The 15,478-nt window shown below is 59.0% G+C and overlaps 1 protein-coding gene across 2 annotated transcripts; it reads right to left on the reverse strand.

Annotated features, from left to right (window-relative positions):
- Positions 1-1,136: 1,136 nt before the first annotated feature.
- On the reverse strand, positions 1,137-14,621 carry LOC137453493 (E3 ubiquitin-protein ligase TRIM62). 2 transcript variants are annotated; one of them, XM_068162793.1, is made up of 6 exons: positions 14,582-14,621; positions 12,420-12,836; positions 11,526-11,621; positions 5,674-5,930; positions 4,784-4,899; positions 1,137-2,934 (listed from the first exon to the last, which is right to left on the reverse strand). In XM_068162793.1, the coding sequence occupies exons 2-6, from the start codon at positions 12,825-12,827 to the stop codon at positions 2,384-2,386; spliced, it is 1,428 nt and encodes a 475-aa protein (XP_068018894.1). In that variant the 5' UTR covers positions 12,828-12,836; positions 14,582-14,621; the 3' UTR covers positions 1,137-2,383. The 2 variants fall into 2 exon arrangements, with proteins under 2 accessions (XP_068018894.1, XP_068018893.1); XM_068162792.1 differs by having other exon boundaries at positions 12,420-12,858; positions 14,582-14,611.
- Positions 14,622-15,478: the final 857 nt, after the last annotated feature.

Genomic DNA, 15,478 nt, shown 5'->3' on the forward strand with positions numbered 1-15,478 from the left:
ATGGCACAGGATGTACAGGGCAGGGTGCAGAGTGTGGCACACCATGGCACAGGACGTACAGGGCAGGGTGCAGAGTGTGGCACACCATGGCACAGGATGTACAGGGCAGGGTGCAGAGTGTGGCACACCATGGCACTGTGCACCAAGCTACAGCACAGGATGTACAGGGCAGGGTGCAGAGTGTGGCACACCATGGCACAGGAAGTACAGGGCAGGGTGCATGGTGTGGCACACCATGGCACTGTGCACCTAGGTGCAGCACAGGATGTACAGGGCAGGGTGCATGGTGTGCCACACCATGGCACAGGATGGACAGGGCAGGGTGCATGGTGTGGCACACCATGGCACTGTGCACCAAGCTACAGCACAGGATGTACAGGGCAGGGTGCAGAGTGTGGCACACCATGGCACTGTGTGATGCACTATGAAACCATGCCATGTTCATGGGCATGGCACAGCACAGTGCCTGGTAGCACAATGCTGCATGGATGGCACAACACAGTGTGCCACAGCAGTGCCATAGTTACAGCATGGCACAGTATACATGGCATGGCACAGTGCCGTGCCAGATGCCACAGTGAGGTACATATGTCATGGCAAGGCACACCATGGCATGGTGCCATAGGTATGGCATGGCACTGTATGCATGGCACAGGGTCATGTGTACAGCATGGCACACTATGGCATGTCACTGTATGCATGGCATGGCACACAGTGGCACAGTGCCATTCCCAGGGCATGGTACACCATAGCATGGCACTGTACATATGGCATGGCACACAATGGCACTGTGCCATACATATGGCATGGCACACCATAGTATGGCACTGTATGCATGACATGACACACTACAGCACAGTGCTGTACATATGGCATGGCACACTATGGCACAGTGCCATACCAGGTATGGCACGCCCCACCATAGCATGGCACTGCACACATGGCATAACTCAGTCCCTCCGGCATGACCCAGCACCCATGGCACCATGGTGCAGCCCAACCCAGTGCCACCCTCTGGGCTCCTCCACCACCCAGTCCCATCTCTCTGAATCCTTTTATTGCAGCAGCCCGGCCCCCACCCTGCCCCCACCCTGCCCCATGCATCCCTGGCACCCATGCCCCCCTGCAACCACCAGCCTGAGGTGGGGGTGGAGTGGGCACTGGGGCCAGTGCCAGCAGCCAGAGGAGCTCCTCACAGCGGGGTAGGAGTCTGTCAGTGCCCCCTCAGATGCGGATGGTGCTGATGCTGGGGGGGAGCCTGGCAGTGCCCCCTCAGATGCGGACGGTGCTGATGCCAGGGGGGTAGCCCAGTGGTGCCCCCTCATATGCGGACGGTGCTGATGCTGGCGGGGAGGGCTCTGGCAGTGCCCCCTCAGATGCAGACGGTGCTGATGCCGGGGGGGGGAGGGGTCCAGCAGTGCCCCCTCAGATGCAGACAGTGCTGATGCTGGGGGGGAGCCCGGCGGTGCCCCCCTCAGATGCGGACGGTGCTGATGCCAGGTGGGAGGGGTCCAGCAGTGTCCCCTCAGATGCAGATGGTGCTGATGCCAGGGGGGAGGGCTCCGGCGGTGCCCCCCTCAGATGCAGACAGTGCTGATGCTGGGGGGAAGGGGTCCAGCAGTGTCCCCGCAGATGTGGACGGTGCTGATGCCAGGGGGGAGGGCTCCGGCAGTGACCCCTCAGATGCGGACGGTGCTGATGCCAGGGGGGAGGGCTCCGGCGGTGCCCCCTCAGATGCGGACGGTGATGATGCTGGGGGGGAGCCTGGTGGTGCCCCCTCAGATGCAGACAGTGCTGATGCTGGGGGGGAGGGCTCCAGTTGTGCCCCCTCAGATGCGGACGGTGCTGATGCTGGGGGGGAGGGCTCCGGCGGTGCCCCCTCAGATGCGGACGGTGATGATGCTGGGGGGGAGCCTGGCAGTGCCCCCTCAGATGCAGACGGTGCTGATGCTGGGGGGGAGGGCTCCAGTGGTGCCCCCTCAGATGCAGACAGTGCTGATGCTGGGGGGGAGGGCTCCAGTGGTGCCCCCTCAGATGCGGACGGTGCTGATGCTGGGGGGGAGCCTGGCAGTGCCCCCTCAGATGCAGACGGTGCTGATGCTGGGGGGGAGGGCTCCAGTGGTGCCCCCTCAGATGCGGATGGTGCTGATGCACAGGGGGGAGGGCTCCGGCAGTGCCCCCTCAGATGCAGACAGTGCTGATGCTGGGGGGGAGGGCTCCAGTGGTGCCCCCTCAGATGCGGACGGTGCTGATGCTGGGGGGGAGCCTGGCAGTGCCCCCTCAGATGCGGACTGTGCTGATGCTGGGGGGAAGGGGTCCAGCAGTGTCCCCTCAGATGCGGACGGTGCTGATGCACAGGGGGGAGGGGTCTGGCGGTGCCCCCTCAGATGCGGACGGTGCTGATGCGCAGGGGCTGCACGTTCTTGCCGTTGGCATGGCTCTGCCCGGGGCTGAAGTAGGAGCAGAGCTTGCCCGGGAAGCGCTGGCGGAAGGTGTAGAGCCAGGACATGTCGTCGGCGTTGTAGAAGATGAGCAGCCCCTGGTCGTAGTTGAGGAAGACTCCGACCTTCTCCAGCTTGCCGCTGACGTGGAGCCGCGTCCAGGGCTCGGTGCAGGCGCTGTACTGGTTGCCGTCGTGCATCACGATGCAGTAGAAGCCGCGGCTGGGCTGGATCTGGATGCTGCCCTTCCTGCTGACGGCCTCGTGGGCCAGGCCGATCATCCACTGCGTCTTCTCTGACACCACCACCTCCCAGTAGTGCACCCCCGCGCCGAAGGCCTCCGAGCCCAGCACCGACACCTCCACGTCGAAGCGCCGGGGGGAGTCCTGCAGCGGCTGCGGGTGCAGGTTGCCGTAGGCCACGATGGTGCAGTCGTCGGAGAGGATCAGGCGGTGGTGAGCGGTGCCGGGGTCCAGCGTCAGGGCGGCCGGCACTGGAGGGGGCACAGGTGGGGGCGGGGGGAGCACACGCAAGGGTCAGCGCAGAACCAGGGCCCAGCACAGGTGGCTTTGCCCTCCTGGCTTGCAAAGCTCTGTGGTGTGTGGAGAAGGTCACTGGGGGGAACTCATCAGCACATCACCACCCCTCACCTTCCCTCACTGCTGACATTCCCATTCCCTTCCCTCGTCAGTGACATTCCCATCCCCATCCCTCACTGCTGACATTCCCATTCCCTTCCCTCACTGCTCACATTCCCATCCCCATCCCTCACTGCTGACATTCCCATTCCCTTCCCTCGTCAGTGACATTCCCATCCCCATCCCTCACTGCTGACATTCCCATTCCCTTCCCTCACTGCTGACATTTCCATCCCCATCCCTCACTGCTGACATTCCCATCCCTATCCCTCACTGCTGACATTCCCATCCCTATCCCTCACTGCTGACATTCCCATCCCCTTCCCTCATCAGTGACATCCCCATCCCTCACTGCTGACATTCCCATCCCCATCCCTCACTGCTCACATTCCCATCCCTATCCCTCACTGCTCACATTCCCATTCCCTTCCCTCACTGCTCACATTCCCATCCCCATCCCTCACTGCTCACATTCCCATCCCCATCCCTCACTGCTGACATTCCCATTCCCTTCCCTCATCAGTGACATTCCCATCCCCATCCCTCACTGCTCACATTCCCATTCCCTTCCCTCACTGCTGACACTTCCATCCCCATCCCTCACTGCTGACATTCCCATCCCCATCCCTCACTGCTCACGTTCCCATCCCTATCCCTCACTGCTGACATTCCCATTCCCTTCCCTCATCAGTGACATCCCCATCCCTCACTGCTGACATTTCCATCCCCAGCCCTCACTGCTGACATTCCCATTCCCTTCCCTCATCAGTGACATCCCCATCCCTCACTGCTGACATTTCCATCCCCAGCCCTCACTGCTGACATTCCCATTCCCTTCCCTCATCAGTGACATTCCCATCCCCATCCCTCACTGCTCACATTCCCATTCCCTTCCCTCACTGCTGACACTTCCATCCCCATCCCTCACTGCTCACATTCCCATCCCCATCCCTCACTGGTGCATCCTCTTCCCCCAGCATTGGGTGCCCATCACACACCAGTGATGTCCTCATCCCTGGCAGTGGCATCCCCATCCCCAGCTGGTGAAGTCCCCATTCTCTTCCTTTACTGTTGGTCCCCCTCCCTCATTGGTGGCTTTCCCATCCTCACCCCTCATCAACACCTCCCCACTCCTTGCTGGTGACATCCCCAACTTCCACTGGTGGTGTCCCTGTCCCTCACAGGCAAGTCCTCATCCCCTGCCAGTGACAACTTCAACCTTCACTGACCCTGTCCTCATGTCTCGCTGGCACACCCCTAACTTTCACCAGGGATATTCCCATCCCTCACCAGGGATATTCCCACCCCTCACCAGGGGATCCCCATCCATCACTGGTGATGTCCCATTACAATCCCACTCTGGGACACTCCCATCCTTACTTCTCACCACCGAGTCCCTGTCCCTCACCACCAATGTCTCAATCCCTCACTGGTACATCCCCATCCCTTGCTGGTGGGTCCCCATCCCTCACTCACATTGTCCCAGCTCCTCAACTGTGATGTCCCTGCCCCCAGCTGTCACAGGGACCCCCCTCATCCCTCACTGGTACCTCCCCATCCTTCACTGATGATGTCTTTGTCCCCTATTCCTATCCCTCACTGGTGTGTCCCCATTCCTCACTCATGTTGTCCCACTTCCTCAGTAGTGATGTCCTTGTCCCTAGCTGCCACAGAGGCCCCCCTGGCCCCATCCCCACCCCTCACCAGGATGGATGTCCTGGAAGAGGGACTTCCAGATGGTGTACTGCAGCGGGCCCATGTACTTGGAGGTGGGGAAGTCCTCGTAGGTCAGGTTGGTCTCATGGATCTTCCCCTTCAACCTATGAAGGAGAGACCACAGAAGCACAGAAACATAAGAAGGGATCCCTGGAGACCAACTCCCCAGTGGGGCACCCAGGGCAGGTCACACAGGAGCACACCCAGGTGGGTTTGGAAGCTCTCCAGAGCAGGAGACTCCACAACCTCTCTGGGCAGCCTGCTCCAGGGCTCCAGCAGCCTCACAGGGACAGTTTCCCCTCCTGTTCCCACAGCACCTCCTCTGCTCCAGCTTGCCCCCAGTGCCCCTTGTGCTGTCCTTGGACATCCCTGAGCAGAGCCTGGCTCCAGCCCTGCACATCTGGGGAGGGACTTTTGAGGGTGTCAGGTAATGATAGGACTGGGGGGGATGGAGCAAACCCAGAAGTGGGGAGATTGAGATTGGATGTGAGGAAGAAGTTGTTCCCCAGGAGGGTGGTGAGAGCCTGGCCCAGGTTGCCCAGGGGGTGGTGGAAGCCTCCTGCCTGGAGGTGTTTGCAGCCAGGCTGGAGGTGGCTGTGAGCAACCTGCTGTGGTGTGAGGTGTCCCTGCCCATGGCAGGGGCTTGGAGCTGGCTGAGCCTTGAGCTCCCTTCCAACCCTGACAGCTCTGTGGTTCTGTGATCTTTATCCCCAGCAACGGGGGCAGCCCTCAGGCTCCTCTGCTCCCAGCTCCCTCAGCCTGGCCTCACAGGGAGACGTTCCACAGCCTGCAGCAGCTCTGTGGCTCTGTGCTCTCGAGCAGGCAGAAGAGAAGGGGAGGGGAGAGGGGAGAGCTCGGGGCAGGCCGGTGCCACCCACCACTCGGGCAGGGAGGCGAGGCCGGCCAGGAAGGTGTGCTTGTCGGCTTCGGCCAGGCGCTCCTGCAGGATCTGGCTGCCCTCCTGCACCTGGCGCAGCTGCCGGCTGTAGCTTTGGATCTTCTGCTCGATGTCCCTCAGGGTCCTGGCAGTGTCTGCCTCCAGCTCCTCCAGCATCGCCTTCTGCCGCTCCAGCAGCAGCCGGTGCAGCCGCTCGAAGGCCTCCCCGATCGTCACCCGCAGGCTCTTGGCTGACGACTAGGGGAGGACAGGGGAGGGTCAGGACACCCAAACCCTGCTCCAACCCTTCCATGAATCCCTAACTCCCACAATTAACCCCCACAGCCCTGTGAGCCCAAACAGTTCCCTGATGATTGTCACCTGCAGGCTCCTGGCTGAGGACTTTTGGGGACAGGTAAGGGCCAGAAGCTCCAAAACCTGCTCCAAGCCCATCATGAATCCATAACTCCCAAAACAAACCCCCACAGCCCTGTGAACCCAAACAGTTCTCCAAGCATCACCCACAGGCTCTTGGCTGAGGACTTTTGGGGACAGGTGAGGCTCAGGACCTCCAAAACCTGCTCCAAGCCCATCATGAATCCATCATTCCCCAAATAACCTCCCAAAGCCCTGTGAGCCCAAACAATTCCCTCATGATTGTCACCTGCAGGCCCCTGGGTGAGGAATTTTGTGGACAGGTAAGGGTCAGGAGCTCCAAACCCTGCTCCAAGCCCTCCAGGAATCCATAACTCCCAAAATAAACCCCCACAGCCCTGTGAACCCAAACAGTTCTCCAAGCATCACCCACAGGCTCTTGGCTGAGGACTTTTGGGGACAGGTGAGGCTCAGGACCTCCAAAACCTGCTCCAAGCCCTCCAGGAATCCATAACTCCCAAATAAAACCCCACAGCCCTGTGAGCACAAACAGTTCCCTGATGGCTGTCACCTGCAGGCTCCTGGCTGAGGGTTTTAGGGGCAAATGGGGGTCAGGACACCTTAAAAAAACCTCTCCAAGCCCATCATGAATCCATCATTCCCAAAATAACCTCCCCCAGCCCTGTGAACCCAAACAATTCCCCAACCACCACTCATGGACTCTCAGATGAAGACTTCAGGAGCACAGGAGGCAGTAGGACATCCCAAAACCTGCTCCAACCCTTCCATGAATCCATAACTCCCAAAATTAACCCCCACAGCCCTGTGAGCCCAAACAGTTCCCTGATGATTGTCACCTGCAGGCTCCTGGCTGATGACTTTTGGGGACAGTAAGGGTCAGGAGCTCCAAAACCTTCTCCAAGCCCATCATGAATCCATAACTCCCAAAATAACCCCCCACAGCCCTGTGAACCCAAACAGCTCTCCAAGCTTCACCCACAGGCTCTTGGCTGAGGACTTTTGGGGACAGGTGAGGCTCAGGACATCCCAAAACCTGCTCCAAGCCCTCCAGGAATCCATAACTCCCAAAATACACCCCCCCATCCCTGTGAGTCCAAACAATTCCCTGATGATTGTCACCTGCAGGCCCCTGGCTGAGGACTTTTGGGGACAGTAAGGGTCAGGAACTCCAAACCCTGCTCCAATCCCATCATGAATGCATAACTCCCAAAATAAACCTCCACAGCCCTGTGAACCCAAACAGTTCTCCAAGCATCACCCACAGGCTCTTGGCTGAGGACTTTTGGGGACAGGTGAGGCTCAGGACCTCCAAAACCTACTCCAAGCCCTCCAGGAATCCATAACTCCCAAAATAATCCCCCACAGCCCTGTGAGCACAAACAGTTCCCTTGTGACTGTCACCTGCAGGCTCCTGGCTGAGGACTTTTGGGGACAGGTAAGGGTCAGACGCTCCAAACCCTGCTCCAAGCCCATCATGAATCCATAACTCCCAAAACAAACACCCACAGCCCTGTGAACTCAAACAGTTCCCTTGTGACTGTCACCTGCAGGCTCTTGGCTGATGACTTTTGGGGACAGTAAGGGTCAGGAGCTCCAAAACCTTCTCCAAGCCCATCATGAATCCATAACTCCCAAAATAATCCCCCACAGCCCTGTGAACCCAAACAGCTCTCCAAGCTTCACCCACAGGCTCTTGGCTGAGGACTTTTGGGGACAGGTGAGGCTCAGGACATCCCAAAACCTGCTCCAAGCCCTCCAGGAATCCATAACTCCCAAAATACACCCCCCCATCCCTGTGAGTCCAAACAATTCCCTGATGATTGTCACCTGCAGGCTCCTGGCTGAGGACTTTTGGGGACAGGTAAGGGTCAGGAGCTCCAAAACCTGCTCCAAGCCCATCATGAATTCATAACTCCCAAAATAAACCCCCACAGCCCTGTGAGTCTAAACAGTTCTCCAAGCATCACCCACAGGCTCTTGGCTGAGGACTTTTGGGGACAGGTGAGGCTCAGGACCTCCAAAACCTGCTCCAAGCCCACCATGAATCCATCATTCCCAAAATAACCTCCCCCAGCCCTGTGAACCCAAACAATTCCCCAACCACCACTCATGGACTCTCAGATGAAGACTTCAGGAGCACAGGAGGCAGTCAGGACATCCCAAAACCTGCTCCAAGCCCTCCGTGAATCCACACACAGGCTGGCCAGATGGGCAGAGGCCAAGGGCAGGAGATTGAACACATCCAAGTGCCAGGTTCTGCACATTGGCCACAACAACCCCAGGCAGAGCTACAGGCTGGGGGCAGAGTGGCTGAGAGCAGCCAGGCAGAGAGGGACCTGGGGGTGCTGGTCGATGGTAGGCTGAACATGAGCCTGCAGTGTGCCCAGGCAGCCAAGAGGGCCAATGGCATGCTGGCCTGCATCAGGAACAGTGTGGCCAGCAGGAGCAGGGAGGTCATTCTGCCCCTGTACACTGCACTGCTTAGGCCACACCTTGAGTCCTGTGTCCAGTTCTGGGCTCCTCAGGTTAGGAAAGAGGTTGAGCTGCTGGAAGGTGTCCAGAGAAGGGCAAGAAAGCTGGGGAGGGGTCTGGAGCACAGCCCTGTGAGGAGAGGCTGAGGGAGCTGGGGTTGCTTAGCCTGGAGAAGAGGAGGCTCAGGGGAGACCTTCTTGCTCTCTCCAACTCCCTGAAGAGAGGTTGGAGCCAGGGGGGGGTTGGGCTCTTCTCCCAGGCACCCAGCACCAGAACAAGAGGACACAGTCTCAAGCTGTGCCAGGGGAGGTTTAGGCTGGAGGTTAGGAGGAAGTTCTACACAGAGAGAGTGATTGCCCATTGGAATGTGCTGCCCAGGGAGGTGGTGTAGTCACCATCATTGGAGGTGTTCAGGAGGAGACTTGCTGGGGTGCTTGGTGCCATGGGTTAGTTGTTTAGGTGGGTTGGATTGGTTGATGGGTTGGACACGATGATCTTGAAGGTTTCTTCCAACCTGGTCTGGTCTATTCTATTCTACTCTACTCTACTCTACTCTACTCTACTCTACTCTATTCCTCCCAAAATAAGCCCCCACACCCTTGTGAGCCCAAATGATTCCCTCATGATTGTCACCTGCAGGCTCTTGGCTGAGGACTTGAGGAGGCTAGGTGAGGGTCAGCACACCCAAAACCTGCTCCAACCCCTCCATGAATCCATCATTCCCAAAATACCTCCCCCAGCCCCATCAGCCCAAACAATTCCCTCATCATCTTCCACAGGCTCTTGGCTGAAGACTTTTAGGGGGGTCAGAAAGAGGTCAGGACCCCCCCCCCCAAAAAAAAAACACCCTGTCCTGACTACTCCAGAACTCCAGAATTCCCCAAATAATTCTGGATTCTCCAAGCATCCCATTATGGATCTTTGACACACACCCCCCCATAGAAATCCTGGAGACTCCTCCATGGCTGGCTGCTGGGGCTGGAGAGGTCTCTGCCCCTCCCTGAGCAGGGGGAGGAAGAGAAATAGCAGAGAAAAATGAATGAATAAGGCAAATAAAAGCTGCTCCCAGGGCAATCCAAGCAGGATCAGCTGCCTGAGGAGTGGCTTTGCCAACCTGCTGAGGCTCTGGGGGTGTCAGGAAGGGGAAGATGAAGCAGATCCATCACACTGTGGACTTTGGGGGTGTCAGGAAGGGAAGGATGAGGTAGATCCATCACACTGTGGACTTTGGGGGGGTCAGGGAGGATGGGACAGATCTGCCAAGCTGTGGACTTTGGGGTGTCAGGAAGAGAAGGATGAGGCAGATCCATCACCCTGTGGATTTTGGGGGTGTCAGGAAGGGAAAGATGAAGCAGATCCATCACACTGTGGACTTTGGGGTGTCAGGAAGGAGAGGATGGGGCAGATCCATCACACTGTGGACTTTGGGGTGTCAGGAAGGGAAAGATGGGGCAGATCCATCACACTGTGGACTTTGGGGGTGTCAGGAAGGGAAAGATGGGGCAGATCCATCACACTGTGGACTTTGGGGGTGTCAGGAAGGGAAAGATGGGGCAGATCCATCACACTGTGGACTTCGAGGGGGTCAGGGAGGATGGGACAGATCTGCCAAGCTGTGGACTTTGGGGGTATCAGGAAGGGAAGGATAGAATCCTAGAATCAACCAGGTTGGAAAGGACCTCAGAGATCATCCAGTCCAACCTATGACCTGATCCCTAGCACCTCCTGACAACTAAACCATGGCTCCAAGTGCCATGGGACAGATCCACCACACTGTGGACTTTGAGGTATCAGGAAGGAGAGGATGAGGCAGATCCATCACACTGTGGACCTTGAGGGTGTCAGGAAGGGAAAGATGAGGCAGATCCATCACACTGTGGACTTTGGGGGTGTCAGGAAGGGAAGGATGAGGCAGATCCATCACACTGTGGACTTTGGGGTGTCAGGAAGGGAAGGATGAGGCAGATCTATCACACTGTGGACTTTGGGGGTGTCAGGAAGGGAAGGATGAGGCAGATCCATCACACTGTGGACTTTGGGGGTGTCAGGAAGGGAAGGATGAGGCAGATCCATCACACTGTGGACTTTGGGGGTGTCAGGAAGGGAAGGATAGAATCCTAGAATCAACCAGGTTGGAAAAGACCTCAGAGATCATCCAGTCCAACCAACCTATGACCTGATCCCTAGCACCTCCTGACAACTAAACCATGACTCCAAGTGCCATGGGACAGATCCCCCACACTGTGGACTTTGAGGGGGTCAGGGAGGATGGGACAGATCTGCCAAGCTGTGGACTTTGAGGGTGTCAGGAAGGAGAGGATGAGGCAGATTTATCAAACCATGGACTTTGGGGTGTCAGGAAGGAAAAGATGGGAGAGATCCACCACACTGTGGACCTTGGGGATGTCAAGAAGGAAAAGAGAGAATCATAGAACCAACCAGGTTGGAAAAGACCTCAGAGATCATCAAGTCCAACCTATGACCTAATACCTAACATCTCCTGACAACTAAACCATGGCTCCATGTGCCATGGGACAGATAGAATACATATATAGAATACATAGAATAAACCAGGTTGGAAGAGACCTTAGATCCACCAAGCTGTGGACTTTGAGGGTGTCAGGAAGGAGAGGATGAGGCAGATCTATCAAACCATGGACTTTGGGGTGTCAGGAAGGAAAAGATGGGAGAGATCCACCACACTGTGGACTTTGGGAGTGTCAGGAAGGAGAAGATGAGGCAGGTCCATCAAGCTCTGGACCTTGGGGGTGTCAGGAAGGGAAAGATGAGGCAGATCCACCATACTGTGGACTCTGGGGGCTTTGGAGGTGGCAGAATCAGGTTTGTAAGGCTCAGAGGAGGTAGGGATGAGGATGGATCCCAGTTCCTGTCCCTGCCCAGTGTGGGGAGCTCAGGAAGGGCTGGGGTGGGGGTCAGGGGTCTGTTCCCAGCCCCTGGGGGGTGGTGCTGTGTCCCCATCCATACCTTGGTCTCGGCCAGCTGCCGCTTGAGGAGGTGCAGGGCCTCGGTGTGGCCGCGCTCGCTCTCCTGCAGCCCCTGCAGCTGCTCCCTCAGCTCCCGCTGGAACAACACACACAAAGCAGAGGATTGAGGGGAAAAAGGGATCCCAGCAAGCAGCTCTCCTAGGAAAACCTGGCTGGAGGGGTGTGGGACTGTGAGAAAGGGGGTGGCAGGGGCACCCCCTGTGTTCTTGCCGGCACAGAGCAGAGCTGAGGTGATGGCTTCAGGAGAATCTACTTGTGGGGTCTGGCCAGGTGGCTTGAGGGCCCCCAGTGTGGATGGAGAAGGGAGAATCCCATGGGAGGAGGCACAGGAGTGCACATGGATTGACTGATTGACAGGAGGGAGGCACAGGGCTGAACTGAAGGGGGCAGGAGGGGTGCAGGAACAGACAGACAGGAGCCAGCACTGAAGGAAGCAGGGACAGATGGACACCGGAAATGAGAGGAGACACTTGGGGCAGGGGGTCCTGGTGGGACCATGGCTGAGGCAGGAGAGAGCAGGCAGGAGAGGGGAGGCAAGGGAGAGGGGAGGCAAGGGAGAGGGGAGGCAAGGGAGGGGAAGGCAAGGGAGAGGGGAGGCAAGGGAGAGGGGAGGCAAGGGAGAGGGGAGGCAAGAGAGGGGGAGGCAAGAGAGGGGAAGGCAAGGGAGAGGGGAGGCAAGGGAGAGGGGAGGCAAGGGAAAGGGGAGGCAAGGGAGAGGGGAGGCAAGGGAGGGGAAGGCAAGGGAGAGGGGAGGCAAGGGAGAGGGGAGGCAAGGGAGAGGGGAGGCAAGAGAGGGGGAGGCAAGAGAGGGCAGGCAGAAGGCAGACAGGAGTGGGCAGGCAAGGAGAGGGCAGGGCTGGAAGGCTGTCCCCACCTGCAGCTCCTCGAAGGCCTCATCCATGTTGGTGACCTGGTGCTGCTTGTGCACGGCCGGCTCGTCGCAGAAGAAGCAGACGACGGTGCGGTCGGTGAGGCAGAAGAGCTTCACCTTCTCGTGGTCCTCGCAGGGGAAGGAGCCGCGCCGGGCCCCCAGGATGGCGTCCAAGGGGAAGGAGCTGTAGCGCTCCACGATGTTGGCCAGCTTGAGGCTGGGGGCCAGGGTGGGCTCGGCGAAGGTGCGGCGGCACTCGGGGCAGTCGCGGGTGCCCTGCGCCTCCTGGCGCGCCCAGTGCTCCGTGATGCAGCGGCGGCAGAAGTAGTGCTCGCAGCCCAGGCTCACCGGGTCCTGGTAGATGCTCAGGCAGATGGAGCACAGCAGCTCGTCCCGCAGGCTGCAAGCCATGGCCGGGGGCTGGGGGGTGCACACACGGCGGCTAAAGGTTGGGGGGGGGAGGAGGTAAGGGGGTGATTAGGAGGCGCAATAAAGGGCCTGGGTGTGAGGCTGCTGATGTGGGGGATGGGGAAAAGGATGGGGTTGGGGTCTGGTGGAGATGGAGGAGCTGGGGAAAAGGATGGGGTTGGGGTCTGGTGGAGATGGAGGAGCTGGGGAAAAGGATGGGGTTGGGGTCTAGTGGAGATGGAGAAGCTGGGAAAAAGGATGGGGTTGGGGTCTGGCGGAGATGGAGGAGCTGGGGAAAAGGATGGGGTTGGGGTCTGGCGGAGATGGAGGAGCTGGGGAAAAGGATGGGGTTGGGGGGCTGGGGAATGGGATAGGATTGGGGTCTAGGGGAAATGGAGGGGGTTGGGGAAAAGAGATGTGATTGGGGTTCTGGTGGAGATGGAGGGGCTGTGGAAAAGGATGGAACTGGGGGGGCTGGAAAAATGGAGGGGAATGGGGAAAAGGGATGGGGTTGGGGGCTGGAGAAAGGGATGGAATTGGGGTCTGGTGGAAATGGAGGGGGTTGGGAAAGGGATGGGACTGGGGGTCTAGGGAAAGGGATGGAATTGGGGGTCTGGTGGAAATGGAGGAGGATGGGGGACAGGATAGAATTTGGGGGCTGGAGAAGGGGATGGAATTGGGATCTGGTGGAAATGGAAGGGACTGGGGAAAAGGATGGAATTTGGGGTCTGGGGAAAGGGATGGAATTGGGGTCTGGTGGAAATAGAGGGGGCTGGCAAAAGGAACAGGGGTCTGACAGAGATGGAGAGGGTTGGGGAAAGGGATGGGACTGGGGGTCTGGTGGAAATGGAAAGGGCTGGGAGAGTTCCAATGCAGGGAACTGGGGTCAGGGTGAAATGAGCAGAGTGTCAGGATGCTATGAGGGGGAACTGGGGATCAGGATGCAATGTGAGGGGCTGCAGGTGTTGCATGAGGAGGAATCAGTGGGTCAAATGGCAGTGAGGAAGGCTGAGGGGATGGGATGGGGGGGGTAACTGTGAGTCAGGATGCAATGAGGGGGTTGGAGTATGGGGAAATGGGGGGTGAGGATGCAATGAAGGGAATTGCAATAGGGGGGAACTGGGAGGTCAGGGTATAATAGGGGTGCTTCAGTGGCAGGGAACTGGGGGGACCGGGTTGCAATGGGGAGGACTGGGGGGAGGGATTGGGGGCAGTTGGGAATCAGAATGGGTTGGAATATGGGGAATTGGGGGTCAGGCTGTATCGGGGAAGGCTGAGGAGTTGCACTGGGGTGAATCGAGGGTCAGGTTGTAATGAGGGGGAGCTGAAGGTGTTGAGATGGGGGTAACTGGGGGGCTAGGCAGACACAGGTAGGGTTGCGGTGAGGAGAATGAAGGGGTCGGGCTGCAATGGGGGAGGGGGGGGTCTGGCGAGTGGGAGGGAACCGGGCGTCAGGCTACAATGGGAACGCTGTGGGGTTGTAGTGGCAGGGGGGAACCGGGCGACAGGCAGCAGGAGGGGATCGGAGGGGTCGCGGTAGGGGTGAAGATGGTCCGGGGGGAGGGGGGGGGCAGGGAAGCGGCGACAATGGAGGGGCTGGGGGTAAGGCTGCCGGAAGGCTGCAACCGGGGGGGGGGACACCCCGGGTTCGAGCCCGCCCCTAGTCCCACTCCCGCCGACACCCCGGGCTCGAGACCAGCCCCCGCCAAGGCCCCGGTTCGGGGCCGCCCCCCCCCCGCCGCCGCCGCTGCCCTCACCCCGCCGGTGCCGGTGTCCGGTTCCCGGTGCCCGGGGGAGGGAGGGGGGGGGGAGGGATGTGCTGGAGGGACGGAGGGGGGGGGGGGGTGGCCGTCAACGCTCCCTCCTCCTCCTCCTCCTCCTCCGCCTCTCAGCGCTCGGGGGTGGGCGAGCAGCGGGCGGAGCCTCGCAGCACTTCCTGCCCACGCCCCCTCCCCCCACCCCTGGGGCCGCCCCCGCCCCATTGTCCCCTGCGCGGCACCGCCCGCCCCGGGGGGAGCCTTAAAGGAGCCCTGGCCGTGGGACTGGCAGCCCGCCTCTGCGCTGCCCCTCTCCCTCTGTCTGTCCCCAGCGGGGACGGGATGGGTGGGACAGGGTGGCACCCCCACACCCCCCCGGGGGAGCACCCCCTGCCGCGTTGTGCCTCTCCCAGACAGACCCCCAGAGCTCGGAAAAGGCCCCCAAATAATAAAAATCCCCCCCCCCCCCAGTCCTTAAACTCCCTCGAGATAATAGTACTCTCCCCCTGGTAATGCCCTTCCCCCTCCCCAGCTGGGTTTGAAGGTTTTCCTGCTTTCCCCACCTCAGGGACTCGGGGATCCAGCAGGGAATGACTGGAATTAGATGATCAAAGAGCAGCAATGGGGCTGGTGGAGGTAAAACAAGCCCAAACCTCCGGTTTTTTTACCACCCCAAACCTCCTTTTTTTCCACCACCCCAAACCTCCTTTTTTTCCATCCAAACCTCCTTTTCCCCACCCCAAACCTCCCTCTTTTTTTTTTCCCCACCCCAAACCTCCCTCTTTTTTTTTTCCCCACCCCAAACCTCTCTCTTTTTTTTTTCCCCCACCCCAAACCTCTCTCTTTTTTTTTCCCACCCCAAACCTCCCTCTTTTTTTTCCCCCACCCCAAGCCTCC

The sequence above is a fragment of the Melanerpes formicivorus genome, unplaced genomic scaffold (genome assembly GCF_026170545.1).
Source record: "Melanerpes formicivorus ecotype bairdi unplaced genomic scaffold, bMelFor1.0.p_v2 SCAF_67, whole genome shotgun sequence".
Taxonomy (NCBI): domain Eukaryota; kingdom Metazoa; phylum Chordata; class Aves; order Piciformes; family Picidae; genus Melanerpes; species Melanerpes formicivorus.